Below are 14,771 nucleotides of genomic sequence, written 5' to 3'. Positions count from 1 at the left end.
AGTCCAGACCATTGGACTACGTAGCTTAGGATTGTCTACACTGGTTGGCAGCAGCTTTCCAAGGTTTCAGACATGAATCTTTCCACCCCTGAGCTATGGGCCCATTCCCTAAGGCAGAAGTTCTCAAATTTTCATCCCCAGATGTTGGACAATTCCAATCATCATAGTGACAATAGCCAAATGCCACTGTGAGAACTCAGGGATTGGAGAACCCCTGCCCTAAGGGAAATACTGTAACTTATAGCAAACAGTGCTCACATCAGGGTGACCAGAACCTAAGGTGTATACTCGTGGGTCAAATGGGCTGAGAGCCAGAATTTGGCTTTTAAAAAGCCAAATCTGGCCACCTAGGCTCTCATGTAGTCATGCATCCAAATGCAAGCCAAGGCAAACCCTACTTAACAAAGGGGACAATTCACAACTGCAAAATAGACACTCCACTTTTAAGTGTGGGAGTTCCATAATTGGAATTCCTGACTTTTTCAAAATTCAGCCATAGGAAGGCAAACTGGAATCCCAGTTTGCCCCCATGACAATTTTCCAACAATCCCTCCCCACCAAGGGTGCTACTAGCCATGAATTAGAACACTTAAGGATACCATCTGAGCCATAGTAGGTTTCCAAACTAAGCAATTTAGATTAGTGGTGTAGAGCACGGCAAAGCATGATAGGCCCAACCTCATGCCATGACCCCAATCCAAATCAAATGCACATACCTTCACAGCTACCTTTGGAAATAAAATGTCTATGAAAGTTCCCCTAATGGAACTGCCACATTATTACATCAAGCCTGGCCCCAAGATAAAGTAGTCAGTTGTACCTCTTCATATGAGAAGGAAAAGCAAGAGATACAAGCCCCCTTAGGAGGTCTAGAGTCTTCTTAAAAATGCAATCCTTACATTGGCTCCAAAGCTTATATAAAGGTAAAGTGTGCCGTCATATATACTCAATGCATATTCATATAATGTTGATATAGTGTGTATGTATGCATCTCAAGCGTGTGCATCTTGGACACATTTGCAAAATAATCCTCCACTCTTAGCTTAGTACGTCAGCGCTAACTGAAACAGCACATTTGATTTGATCCAGCCATGACCTGTCTCCAGTGCTGATGAGTGTTCAGCACAAGCTGAAGATAGGCTACAGGAATCAAATGCATCCAAAAAGGTCCTCTGACCCCAAATAAGTCCTTTCCTCTGCAGTTGCTGTTGATACTTTGCTGTCCTTTAGGAGCCTGTTTAATTGAAAATAGGGAACAAAAATAGAAATCCAGACTAACCTTCCGTGGATATGCTAGGTTTTTCGGGGGGGGGGGGGCTATTCTTGGTGATTTTCCCCTTCCCTCTGTAGGTGCCTGTGCCTCCCAAAATATCTCCCAACACAGAAGAGTTAAGGTTTAGTCTGGACATCAGCCAAGAGATGTGCTTCAGAGCCTGCAAAGTGCCTTCACTTGGTACAGTCCCTACGACCAGGGCCAATCGCCGGGGCCGGATGGCATCCATCCAAGAACTCAAATGTGAAATTGCCGACCTACTTGCTAAAATATGTAACTTATCCTGGCAATCAGGTTCTGTACCGGAGAACTGGAAAGTAGCAAATGTAACACCGATTTCCAAAAAGGGATCCTGGGGAGATCTGGGAAGTTACAGGCCAGTTAGCTTAACGTCTGTTCCAGGCAAATTGATGGAAAGCATCCTCAAGGATAAAATTGTAAAGCACATAGAAGAACAGGCCCTGCTGGGAGAGAACCAGCATGGCTTCCGCAAAGCTAAATCTTGCCTCACAAACCTTTTGGAGTTTTTATTTTGGTTGAGAGTGTCAACCAGTGTGTGGATCAAGGTGATCCAGTTGACATAGTATACCTGGACTTCCAAAAAAGCTTTTGACAAAGTTCCTCATCAAAGACTCCTGAGGAAACTTAGGGGTCATGGGATAAGGGGATAAGTACATGTGTGCATTGCTAACTGGTTGAAAGACAGGAAACAGAGAGTAGGTATAAATGAAGAGTTTTCACTATGGAGGGAAGTAAGAAGTGGGGTCTCCAGGGATCTTTACTGGGACTGGTGCTTTTTAATTCATTCATCAATGATCTAGAAGTAGGGGTAAGCAGTGAGGTGGCCAAATTTGCAGATGATAGCAAACTCTTTTGGGTAGTGAAATCCAAAACAGATTGTGAGGAGCTCCAAAAGGATCTCTCCAAACTGGATGAGTGGGTGACAAAATGGCAAATGCAGTTCAGTGTTGGCAAGTGTGAAGTGTTGCACATTGGGACAAAAACCCACAACTTCAAGTATGCATTGATGGGATCTGGGCTGTTGGTGACTGACCAGGAGAGGGATCTTGAGGTCGTGGCGGACAGCTCATTGAAAGTGTCAACTCAATGTGAGGCAGCTGTGAGAAAGGCCAGTTCCATGCTAGGGATCATTAGGAAGGGGATTGAAAATAAAACGGCTAATATCATAATGCCCTTATACAAAATGATGGTGCGGCCACACCTGGAGTACTGCGTAGAATTCTGGTCGTCACATCTAAAAAAGGAGATTGTAGAACTGGAAAAGGTGCAGAAGAGGGCAACCAAGATGATCAGGGGCCCAGAGCATTTTTCTTATGAGGCAATGCTACAATACCTGGGGCTATTTCGTTTAGAAAAAAGATGACTGCAGGGAGACATGATAGAGGTCAATAAAATCAAGCATAGTGTGGAGAAAGTGGATAGAGAGAAATTCTTCTCCCTCTCACATAAAACTCTGACCATGGGTCATCCCATTAAATTGATTGCCAGGAAATTTAGGACCAACAAATGGAGGTACTTTTTCACACAACGCATAATCAGCTTGTGGAATTCTCTGTCACAAGATGTGGTGACAGCCAACAACCTGGATGGTTTTAAGAGGGGTTTGGATAACTTCATGGCGGAGAGGTCTATCAACAGCCAGAGGCGTAACTAGGGAAAACGGCGCCTGGGGCAAGCACTGAAATTGCGCCCCCCCCGCCGCCGCGTCCCCTCCGCCGCCGCCCCCCAACATACATCTGACTGACACACATGTTTCAGGAAACTTTTATTTTAAAAATTTAAAAAATTACAAAAATTACCAAAAATTTCAAAATGCACTACATACTTAGGTTTTTCCTCACAACAACCCTGTGAAGTTGGCTTGTATCTCAAACATCAGAATTATGATGCAATGATGATAATACTACATTATACTTAAGTTTTTCCTCACAACAACCCTGTGAAGTTGGCTTGTATCTCAAACATCAGAATTATGATGCAATGATGATTATGATTATGATGCCCCTCCCTCACGCCCTGGTTCTGTTCCTGACTTTCCCTTGTGAGTGACTGTATTTTAACAAAACGAAAACCAAGGACTCCAAAGTAATTCGAGGGACTAGGGTGATAGTGCTAAAGACTCCTTATTCTCCCGCTGTTAAAGAAAGACTCCCCTTTTCCAAAACCGCACGCTATTTACACCAGAAAAGGTTTCAAATGGAGGGGGAAGCATTTATGCATTTATGCTTTGTTTTATGTTACGATTTCAAAGTGGGAAACACTATAAAAGGGCCATTTTAGAGAAGATATGCACTGCCTTAGTTGCAAATCCTGCTTTTTTGAGATTCCCTGCAATTGAATAAAGCGATAATATACACCTTTGCTATTTAAATTGGTTGGAGAGTATTTATGACAATAAAAAATGAAATGGCATTTCAGATGCAACATTGGTTGCCTAAGACCACTCAGATTTAACTAATCTTCATCACATTGACAAAAAGAGCAATTAAAATTAAAATCCATGACTAAAACCAAACCACTTTGGGGTTGTTTTTAATGAAAGGTGGTATATAAATTTAACAATAAATGTTTAGAAGTATACACTTTCACCCCCTGCCCAACCTACAATTAATTCCAGCTTATTTTCAAAGGGCTTCTAGTTTTATTTACAAATTGCTTGGCAGCACCAATGTTTAAGTAATCGCTAATTGCTCCTAATGATAGTTTTACTTATTGTTAAATTTATATACCACCTTTCATTAAAACATTCTCTGTTCATCTGATTTTTAGTCTGGTTAATTAAATCGGTGGAGGTTTAGACTTTCCTGATGGGCTGAAACAGCTAATCCATTTTGATGATGACATATAATTAAGTTAGCTTGCATTACATAGTGAAAAAATCCAGGAAGGGAGAGATGGGGGGATGTGGAACCCAAGGTTCCACATCTCCCCCTCCCTGAACCTTTTCAGTTAAAACGTGGTTAGATTATAGGGGAGGAAGGACTTGAATGAGCAAAAAGGGGAACTGGTTCGGGTGTTCAGGAAGTTGTTCAGAAGAGGGAGTTGTTCAGGAAGTTTGCTCTGGTGCGTGTCCTCCTCTCGACGCATGCGCTACTGGTGGCGGGGCGGCGGGGCGCGCCGGAGAGTGAGAGTCAGAGACTTGGACTATGAAGACGCCGCGGCGCCCAGTGCTGGATGAGCAATGCCAAGGGGGGGGTGCCGGGACCAGGGGAGGGGGACTGCTCTGCAAAAAAAAAAAAAATTAAAATTAAAATTAAAAATTTCCCAGCAAATTGGCAGGGGCACTTTTTGGCACCCCCTGCCAAGTGGCGCCCAGGGCACGTGCCCCCCCTGCCACCTATAGTTACGCCTATGTCAACAGCTACTAGTCGGAGGGCTATAGGCCACCTCCAGCCTCAAAGGTAGGATGCCTCTGAGTACCAGTTACAGATGAGTAATGGCAGGAGTGAAGGCATGCCCTCAACTCCTGCCTGTAGGCTTCCCGCGGCATCTGGTGGGCCACTGTGTGAAACAGAATGCTGGACTTGATGGGCCTTGGGCCTGATCCAGCAGGGCTGTTCTTATGTTCTTATTTCTGGAGACCAAGTATAAACTGGGACTTCTGTTGGTTTACCATTCACACATCTGCCCAACAGAGTCCCTAACTGAACTGACTGACTTGGTTGCAGGAATTTCCAAAACTGATAGTTATGGGGGACTTCAATGTTCATTTTGAAACCCACTTGTCAGGATCAGCTCAGAAGTTCATAGCAGCCATGACAACTATGGGTCTATCCCAAGTGGTCTCAGGACCAATGCACATTGCTGGTCACACTTTTGATTTTTTTTAAAAATCAGAATGGTGTTACATGGGTGGGGACTCCTGTGATTTCCCCATTGTCATGAACGGACCACCATCTGATTAAGGTTGAACTCACAGCCACAACCCTCCTCTGCAGGGGTGAAGGACCTATTAGGATGGTCCACTTGAAAAGGATATTGGATCCAATAGAATTTCATAAGCTTTGGAAAGCTTTAAGGTTGGTTCTGCCAGTGATTTTGTCAATGCTCTGGTTCAGACTTGGAATAATGAACTTACTAGGGTGGTAGACATGATTGCCTCTAAGCGTCCTCTCTGACCAACTTCTAAATTAGCCCCTTGGTATATGGAAGAACTACGGAGGCTGAAGTGGCAAGGTAGAAAGCTAGAGTGCAAGTGAATTCAACAGATTACAACACAGAGCGCATTTGAAGATCTATGCTCTGGCAATGCACACAGCGAAGAAGCAGTTCTTTTCTGCCTGCATTTCTTCTTCAAGCTCACATGCAGCGGAGATGTCTAGGTTGTGAGAGGGCTAGTACAAGCCACTCCTCCCTTGGATGAGAATTTGGATCCATCAATTATAATGTTTTTAATGAGTTTTTTGCAGATAAAATCTCTCCTATCCAAGCTGAACTAGACTCTACAGTTACTGCAGAGTCTACTGTGGAAGTGTCCAGCAGCTCCTGTTGTATGGTTAAATTGTATGAATTTTAGCTTGTGACTCCCGAGTAGCTGCATCACCTTACTATCTGTTCTCTTGATCCTTGTCCTACATGGCTTATACGATCTTATAGGGAGCTTATTGGAGAGGGTCTTGTTATGATAATTAATGCTTCTCTGAGGGAAGGCAGGATGCTTCCTTGACTCAAGAATGAAATGATTGGACCACTTTTGAAGACACCTGCATTGGATCCCTCAAAATTAGGCAAATGTAGGTCTGTATCCCACCTCTCATGGTTGGGCAAGGTGCCTGAGAGGGTGGTGGCATCTCAGTTCCAGGCAGTCTTGGAAGCATCCAGGTGGGCTGTGGGGTTGAAACTGTCTTGGTAGGCCTCTTGGATGATCTCTAATTAGGATGACCTGTACCTAATGTTGCTCTTCATTTGGAAGCAGGCATCACAAAGGTAGAAACTGGGGTATGGTTAAGTGCCTTTGACTACAAGCTAAGGTTAAATTTCCATCTTATAGATTTATCCTCCTTGGTAACATTGGTAGACAACTTTAACACACACTGGAAAAGAGTGGGTTGCCAAAAGTTGAACTCATATGGCTTCAATCCAGAGACTTTATTAAGAATAGGCCATGCTCAAGCCAAATTGCTTGGACAGTATGTTTCTGATATGGACATGCAATTAGAACAATATTAATTTATTACACTTATATCCCGGTCTTCCTGCAAGGAGCCCAGAGTTATGTTTTTCCTCACAACAACCTGTGAAGTAGGTCAGGCTGATATATACATGTCTGGCCCAGAGTTACCCAGTGAGCTTGATGGCTGAATGGGGATTTGAATTCGGGCCTTCCTGGTCCTAGTCGAACACTCCACACTGGCTCCATATTTGATTCCTAAGGGAGTTTTCATCGGAAGCCAACCATCTGGTTCTAATCCTGCTAGATATTTATCTAAAATCACAATCTCAAAATATTGCAGGATGTTCACACTGGTTCACTTTAATGCGTTACCCAATGCAGTGCTCAAAGGAAAGTTTAGGAAAATCTCATATGCCCAAAGACTTTGTCCCTATGCCTCAGCAGCCATAGAAACCACATCCCATGTTTTACTGTACTGTGAGTTATATAGGGATTTTCATTATCATTACATCTTTCCATTTTAAATTATGGCCAATTTTCCAGGTCATACAGATTCATTTTATATTAGTTTTTTGCTGTCTGACTAGAAAGATGAGATATCCCTAATGTTGCTAAGTTTTGTTTGACTGCTAGCAAAACAAATGCTAGCTTCCACATAACAGGCTCACTAGTGAAAGGAGTATGAACTCTATTCTGTATAGTACAGGTATAGTTCTAACTGTGCTTCTGTATTATGTCTGTTTTGCTGTTTTCTCTTGCTTGACCTGTATTGATTGCTGGTCTGTGACAATATAAATAAAGACTGGAACATCTCCTATGCTTTCTAAAATCTACATGAAACCGCTGGGAGAGATCATCAGAAGAGATCATCAGAAGATTTGGGGCAGGGTGTTATCAGTATGCTGATGGCACCCAGATCCATTTCTCCATGTCAACTTCATCAGGGAATGGCCTAAATTCCTTAAATGCCTGCCTGGAGGAAGTGATGGGTTGGATGAGGGAGAACAAACTGAGGCTGAATCCAAACAAGAGAGAGGTACTTATTGTGGGAGGTCAGAACTTAGGAAGTGGCTTATATCTGCCTGTTCTGGATGGGCTTATACTCCCCCAGAAAAAGCAGGTATGTAGTCTGGAAGTACTTCTGGACCAAACCTCTTCCTGGTCTTTCTTCTGGTGACCAGCTTTAAGAGTCCAGCTTCGGCTGACCTACCAGCTACACTCAGTTCTGGAGAAATGACCTTAAAACAGTGGTGCATATGCTGGTAACATCCAGACTTGACTAATGCAATGCACTCTATGTTGGACTATCTTTGTACATAGTCTGGAAAATGAAGTTGGTACAGAATGTAGCAGTCTGGCTGGTCTCTGGGGTTACCTGAAGATATATTACACCCATTTAAAAAAAACAAAAAACCTACACTGGCTGCCAAAAGTTTCCGGGTGAAATACAAAGTGCTGGTTATTACTTATAAAGCCCTGAATGGTTTGGAGCCAAGGTATTTAAGAGATTGCCTTCTTCTTCATGAACCCTGCCACCTATTAAGATCATCTGGGGCAGTCCGGTTGCAGTTGCCACGAGTTCAGTTCGTGGTGACTCGAAACCGGGCCTTTTCTAGGGTTGCTCTGGGACTTTGGAACGTGCTTCCTACCAAAGTTAGAGCCTTCCCTTCTCTGGATGTTTTTAAGAAGGACATGAAAAGGACATACCTGTTTAGTCAGACTTTTAGTTTATAGTTTTAAAGTTTAAAGTTTGAGTTTTAATCTGCATTTTAAAATGTTTTAATTGTGCTAATGTTTTAATTGTTGAGTTTTTAGATTGTGAACTGCCCAGGGACTTGCATAAGGAGCAGTATAGAAATGTGTTAAATAAACTAACTAACTAACTAACTAACTAACTAACAACCGAGGTACGCAATATTACTTTGGCTCCTCAACATTATAATCCCCACAAAAAGTATTTTCATTGTTAAGTGCTTCCAAACTGTCACTCAGCTTTTATTAAAGTGTTAGGTCATAGTGTAACTTTTTAAAAATAATGATAGCTGTAGGCAAAGCAACAAAATCATTTCCTGACAAAGAGGAAAAGCAGCTCTGTCAAAAGAATTTTCCATGTGACATCTTCATTCTCATTTTTCTTCTCTGTGCTAGGCAATTTGCAGTTTAGAACTATCTGCGTGAAGGTTTGTACAAATGTTATTTATCACCATCACTGTATACAGTTTTCTGTTTGACAGAGCAAACTAAGGGAAAAAACCCCAACCCAGATAGATTTCTTCCCTAAGGACCTTATAGTCTACATTTTACCCACAGAAGGAAGGAAAAGCAAAGGTTTCCTGTGCCGTTACACAACCTAATATAGTTAACCAAATTAGTTTAAATTGATTAAATATTAAATCTCCATATATTTTCATATGATACTTTGAATGAAGAAAAAGCATACTTTGTTTTTAGATTGTATTACAGCAGGTCCATCTTAAAACAGGCAGTTCATCCTGTGTGAGCGTAAACAGGAATGTCTCTTCTGTTTGCCAGCTGCAGTGTTTATTTACACTAATTATTATAGTTATTTAAGAACATGTGCTGCTCAATCAAACAAGGATATTTATTTATTTATTTATTTATTTATGTACATTTTATATCCCACTCTTCCTCCAAGGAGCCCAGAGCGGTGTACTACATACTTAAGTTTCTTCTCACAACAACCCTGTGAAGTAGGTTAGGCTGAGAGAGAAGTGACTGGCCCAGAGTCACCCAGCTAGTTTCATGGCTGAATGGGGATTTGAACTCGGGTCTCCCCGGTCCTAGTCCAGCACTCTAACCACCACACCACACTGGCTCTCAATTTTTAGCTGATTAAAAATGTATTTAAATTGATTGTTCTAACTTTAACTAAAGTTTGCAGCCTAATTGTGAACCCAGACCCAAATAAAGACAGGGCACGCGTAGTTGGAAGAAATTAGGGCCACTTTATTGAATAAATTACAAACCTGCAATGAGGAATTGAACTAAAGTGTGGGTATCTCCTATGTGGGTCAGTCTCATAGGAGGTGTGCCAACAGGAGGGTGAAGGACTGGGCTTTACCGGTCTGAACCGTGTCTCTACCACAAGGTTATTCCCAAGGAGGGGATGCATGCCAGCCCACCCAACCCAGGTTGTGAGGCACTGAGCAGTGTTCACTGGCATGCGTCCAAATGAGAGCGGATCCAACCTGAGAGTCGCAAGATCAACATGCCTTCCTCCATATCCCCACTCACCATAACAGCCCTCCAGCCCAACACCATTACAGATTAAGCTGCACTCATCTGTAGAGTGACCTAATAACCCAGTGACAACCTTAACAAAGTCAGTGTTACACATCCCCAAGCCAAGCTGGCTCCACCCGCAGGTAATTAAAGATATATATCATCATGTTCCACTCCTTCTCCCAGAACACTCCTCCCATTCCCCTCTCCCTCCAGTTCTAAGTTCCCATTCCTGCATGAGAGGCAAGAAAAGTTGTCATACTTTTACTCCAGACAATATACAATACAGTTTGTCTTTGACAGTATGGAATGGTTTGCTCAGAGAAGCCTGCTTCAGCGTAATCCATGGCATTTAGATGTACTACTACATAATAATGGTGTGGGTGCGTGTGTATGCACATACACACACACACACACACACACACATGCATTGAGCACCAGAGGCGTATCTAGGGAAAATGGCGCCCAGGGCAAGCACTGAAATTGCGCCCCTGTCCAAACATCTGACACCCATCTTTCAGATAACTTTGCTATAATATCAGCTCAAAAATACAAGTCAAGCAACATTTCTGGGGGTGAATTCTTACAAGTTATTATTTTTTTTAAGCACCACACAAGTTAAAGGCAGGCACTTTCCACGTCTGAAATCCCAGCTACTTTAGTACATTTAGATCCCACCTTCCCCACCAACAAATACAAAATTAATGTAGCAATATAAGATTCATTGTTCTGCCATCTACTAATGAGCCCCATTTAAAAAAAATCAATCTGAATTTAAACATACATGGGGTGGGGATGGGGAAATCACACAGAGGTTGTTGGTGTTGGGAACATGATGAACAGAAGGATAGAGGTTACTTTTCCTCCCTTTTAAGTTGTACCCCTGGAAAAGCTTCTGCACAGCCCTTTAGTTTAAAAAAAACAAAGACTCTACCCTGTTTTAAAATAAAATGTGCTGTGGAGCCCAATCCCAGGCATGATTTCCCTGGAAGTAAGTCTCACTGAGCTCAATGGAGCTTACTTATCCCTAGAAATTGTGAGTACGACTGCAGCCAGAGCTAACTAGGGTCTCAGCCGACACAGATCCAGATGTAAACAGAACCAACATGAGACCAAAAGAAGGAGAAGATAGTGTAAAAGGGAAGGAGAGGGAGGATGTCCCCTAAGGTAGGAAGAGCTGGGTGGAGCAGGAAGAACAACGGGGACCCTTCCCTCTAGCTTTCTGCTAGAAATAACTTCTTGATCTATTAGCAAAACTGGTCCTCCTTACCCTATCTCCACCGCAGATCCAAGAGGCTGGGTCCCGCCGCCCTCCTCCTCCTCTCCAGAATGACTGGAAAGCGAAAGGGGTCACCCTTTCCCCATCACACATCCAGGTTTGCAAACTACAGCTTTCCAGAAGGCATGCTTGTCCCTGTTTACACAGTAGGAGACTCATGAGCCTGCACCGCTGCCTGCCTCCTTCAATGAACCAGCGCTACAATTGAACCCAAGAAGTTGTATTTGGTGTTTGCAAGAGGAGAGGCTCAGATAGTGGTTGTAATGGAGACTGCCCCCCCACATCAGAAGAGATGAAAGCCATTGCAAAAGACTGAGAAGCCACTGATGGGAGGCTTGTTGCCTCTCCTCTATGCATTGCATTGCATAGGCAAAGGGGGCTGTGGCGGGGGGAGGGAAGCTCCGTCCCCCTCCACAGCCCCCTTCGCCAATGCAATGCAATGCAAAGAGAAATCCATACGTCTGAGAAAGATGGTGATCATTTCCATTTTAAAAATCATTCTTTTGCAGCATAAAATGATCAGGGAATGGGGGGAAGGGAGCTAGAGACCACGAGAGATCTGGGCAGATCTTCTTTAATCCTGAAACAGGGAGGGAGAGGAAAGCGCCAAGGATGGAAAGCAGGGAGGGGAAGAAGTTTGATCATCAGAATAAAACCCCTCCGAGCTTACCATGTCTTCACAGATTGCCCTCCTTCGCAGCTACCCAGCAGCTCAATCCCACAGTGGGGGAGAAACTAAAGCAAGCCCCAGGAAGTGGAACAGCAGCTGAGGGGAAGGGCGGGCGGAGCTCTCTCCGCTGAAAATGAGGTCCGGCCGACCAGCTCAGCGGACTCTCGGACTCGGAGTGTGTGAGAGAGACAGACTAAGAGAGTTGCCTTGCCGACACCGAAGCTGCAATTTGCAAAGCAGGCACTAACGGCAAACGCGGCGGCGGCGGCGGCGCCCAGTGCCGGAGCTGGCGCCGGGACCGGGGGAGGGTGGGGTGCACTCTGCACACTGTAGTGCACTCAAAAAATAATTTTTTTCTCAAAAAAAATTTTTTTTCCCGAAAACAGCAGGGGATCTTCGGGGGTACTTTTTGGTGCCCCCTAGCGGGTGGCGCCCAGGGCACGTGCCCCCCTGCCCCCCTATCGTTACGCCTCTGTTGAGCACCAAAAAGTAGCTAGTGCCTGACCTTCATAAATCATATTATTCTATTGACAGTACATAAACTAAGATTAGCTGTGCTGACTTAAGCTCTTCATGATTATCCCCAGCTTTCCCAAACTTCTCATTGCTCTCCTTTCAGGATAAAACACAGTAGCAGGGGATGTAGATGAAAACCCATCTTTCAATCCACAATCTTACTTCTACATTTCAAACATATCTTGAAACATTTAAAGTCACAATGATACACAGGATCACATTTTGATGCTTTCTGGATTAAAAACAGGACTAACCAGTACCACAATCTAATTGTTATTCATTGTTAACTTTGGTGTATTCATGTCCTGCTTTATAGATGAGTTTTGCATATTTTATTGTTGCTTGAAAGATACTTATCACTATATATGTGTGCCCCCAATATCTTAAAATTGACCTTTAGTTCAAAATTGGGTCATATTTCACAAAGTCATCTGTCCTTTCCACAGATAAGAATCAAATATCTTCTCAGCACACACTGCAGAGATTTAATTATATACAACAGCAGACCTCAGGAATCTCAGTGGATAGCAGTAGGTTTATTCAGATTTGATCAGGGTTCTGACCATGGTGAAAGGATTTTTAACAACAAAAAAGATCTAAGCTAAATCAGCAACCTAATATGCCCTTGTTGGTTTTGCCAGATTCTCATTGCTGAAGTCAACATATGGTGAACTTTTAAAACCCATATCTTGGTCTGCTAGATGATGGTTTGGAGGATGTTGTGGTCAGTTTGGGCAGTGTTGAGGAGTTTGGTCCCAGTACAAGAGGATTACTTGCTTCTATGAAACAGTTATATCTGGCTGAATTGGGAGTGAATATTGTTTTAGGGGCTCTTTAGAGTTCTTCTGAAAATGATGTGTTTTGGGTTACAGAATATATTATGGAGTGATTGGAATGTTATGTGTTTGTTGTGATGCTTCAGTGTGATGAAGGAGAAGGGTAATCATTAAGAGTTTGTTTTATGCTTGATCTGAAACTAATGCACGGATGTGTCTATGTATATGTACGCAAGTATGTACCTTAAGTGGCGAAGCGGGGAAATGCTTGACTAACAAGCAAAAGGTTGCTGATTTGAATTCCCACTGGTTCTATATCGGGCAGCAGCGATATAGGAAGATGCTGAACGGCATCATCTCATACTGCGCAGGAGGAGGCAATGGCAAACCCCTCCTGTATTCTACCAAAGAAAACCAGAGGGCTCTGTGGGTGCCAAGAGTCGAAATCAACTTGAAGGCACACTTTACCTTTATGTACATGTGTCGATCTGGGTTGCCTACAAACCAAGTCTGAACTTAGACAAGTAAAGGTTACTGACTACCAAATAAACCTTTGGTTACTGGCTACCAAATAGGAATAATGATTCTGGCTAACAGAGAAGTTTGCCTATCCTCTAAACACCATTAAACCTTAGAAAATTCCCACCTTCAGACATCACAGGAAATCTGAGGCAAACTTACCTTAGGTTGCCCCAACCCCTGACATCCAAACAGTCTGAGCTGGGATTCCAGGACCCAACCACAGTTCTGATTCCCATCCCCAGCCTCCAGATGAAAACTTGGTTGCATGTAAGGTTAACTTACCACACTGAGGGTCTGGAGGCTGGAGTGTGTAGTCTGGTTTGGGCAACTTGCACAAACTGGAGTAAAGGGAGTAAGCTCCTCCTGGCACTTAAACTTAATTGGCTGGCATGGTTTTCCTTCCTGGGCAGGGGTGTATCTAGGGGTAGGGCAAGCAGGCCACTTGAAGGGGGGCGCCATTTTGTAAAAAATTTTTAAAATGGCTGCCAAAAACAAAATGGCACCGTGCATGCTCAAATGGCCTCTGTGAGGCTCTAGGTCATGCCAGGCTTTGCAGAGACCATTTGAGCATGCGCGGTAGCCATTTTGTTTTCAGTGGCCTTTAAAAAAAAGAGAAAAAAGATTATTTTTAAAAACGGCCACTGCACATGCTCAAATGGTCCCTGCGAGGCCCTAGAGGCCAGCGGGATGAGGGGGAATCTTTGCAACCCCCCCCCCAGCCTTTAGGAAGCCCCCCAAAGGGGCTATGGGTAAAATAATAATAATAATAATAATAATAATATAATATAATATAAGACACTGTACACATATTCAGATTGACACTATGTACAGAGAATCAGGGCTTGTGAATACTGAGCTGACGCTTAAGAGCTAGGATTGTATTCATTTGCTCTTACTTTGCTTCTTGTGATAAGTGAGTTAAATGTGATGTCTTGCTAATATGGCTATTAATGGTGAGTTTGTCTTTGAATCAGTGTGAAACCCTTAATATTAAGGCCCACTGGGAGTTTCTTGCTCTCTTTCTCTCATTTTAACTGTCTTTCTGAAATACTAGAATATATTCCAAGCAGTGACACAGTTTACTCTGCATATCCTTTAATTATTTACAGAGTATCTGGGAAAAGTCAAATTCTCCATTGATTTTTAAAACTTATGTAATGGTGATGCTACAATGCATAGTAGAGAATTAGACAGGCACTTCTGTTTAGTTTTCCAAGTACATCTCCACATAGTATTTGGGTATTTCATGAGCCCCCACATACTGAAATTTGTAGTTTTCCAGCATTTTTTGGTCTGGCTATGTCCACTGCTAAATAGTTTTTGAAATATTAAAAGATTAACGAGCTTGACTTGTATTT

The 14,771-nt window shown here is 43.0% G+C and overlaps 1 protein-coding gene across 1 annotated transcript in view; it reads right to left on the bottom strand.

The window, feature by feature from the left end:
* The window catches only part of PDZRN4 (PDZ domain containing ring finger 4), a 434,390-nt gene extending 422,755 nt beyond the window's left edge, over nt 1-11,635 (bottom strand). Inside the window, exon 1 of the mRNA XM_053255823.1 lies at nt 11,600-11,635. Coding sequence (XP_053111798.1) covers nt 11,600-11,602 — 3 coding nt within the window. The 5' untranslated portion in view covers nt 11,603-11,635. The remainder of the gene's footprint in view (nt 1-11,599) is intronic.
* Between the last annotated feature and the right edge of the window lie 3,136 nt (nt 11,636-14,771).

This window comes from Hemicordylus capensis, chromosome 5, assembly GCF_027244095.1.
Source record: "Hemicordylus capensis ecotype Gifberg chromosome 5, rHemCap1.1.pri, whole genome shotgun sequence".
NCBI lineage: Eukaryota > Metazoa > Chordata > Lepidosauria > Squamata > Cordylidae > Hemicordylus > Hemicordylus capensis.
The sequence above is the reverse complement of the archived record's forward strand: the minus strand, read 5'-3'. Positions and strand labels throughout refer to the sequence as shown.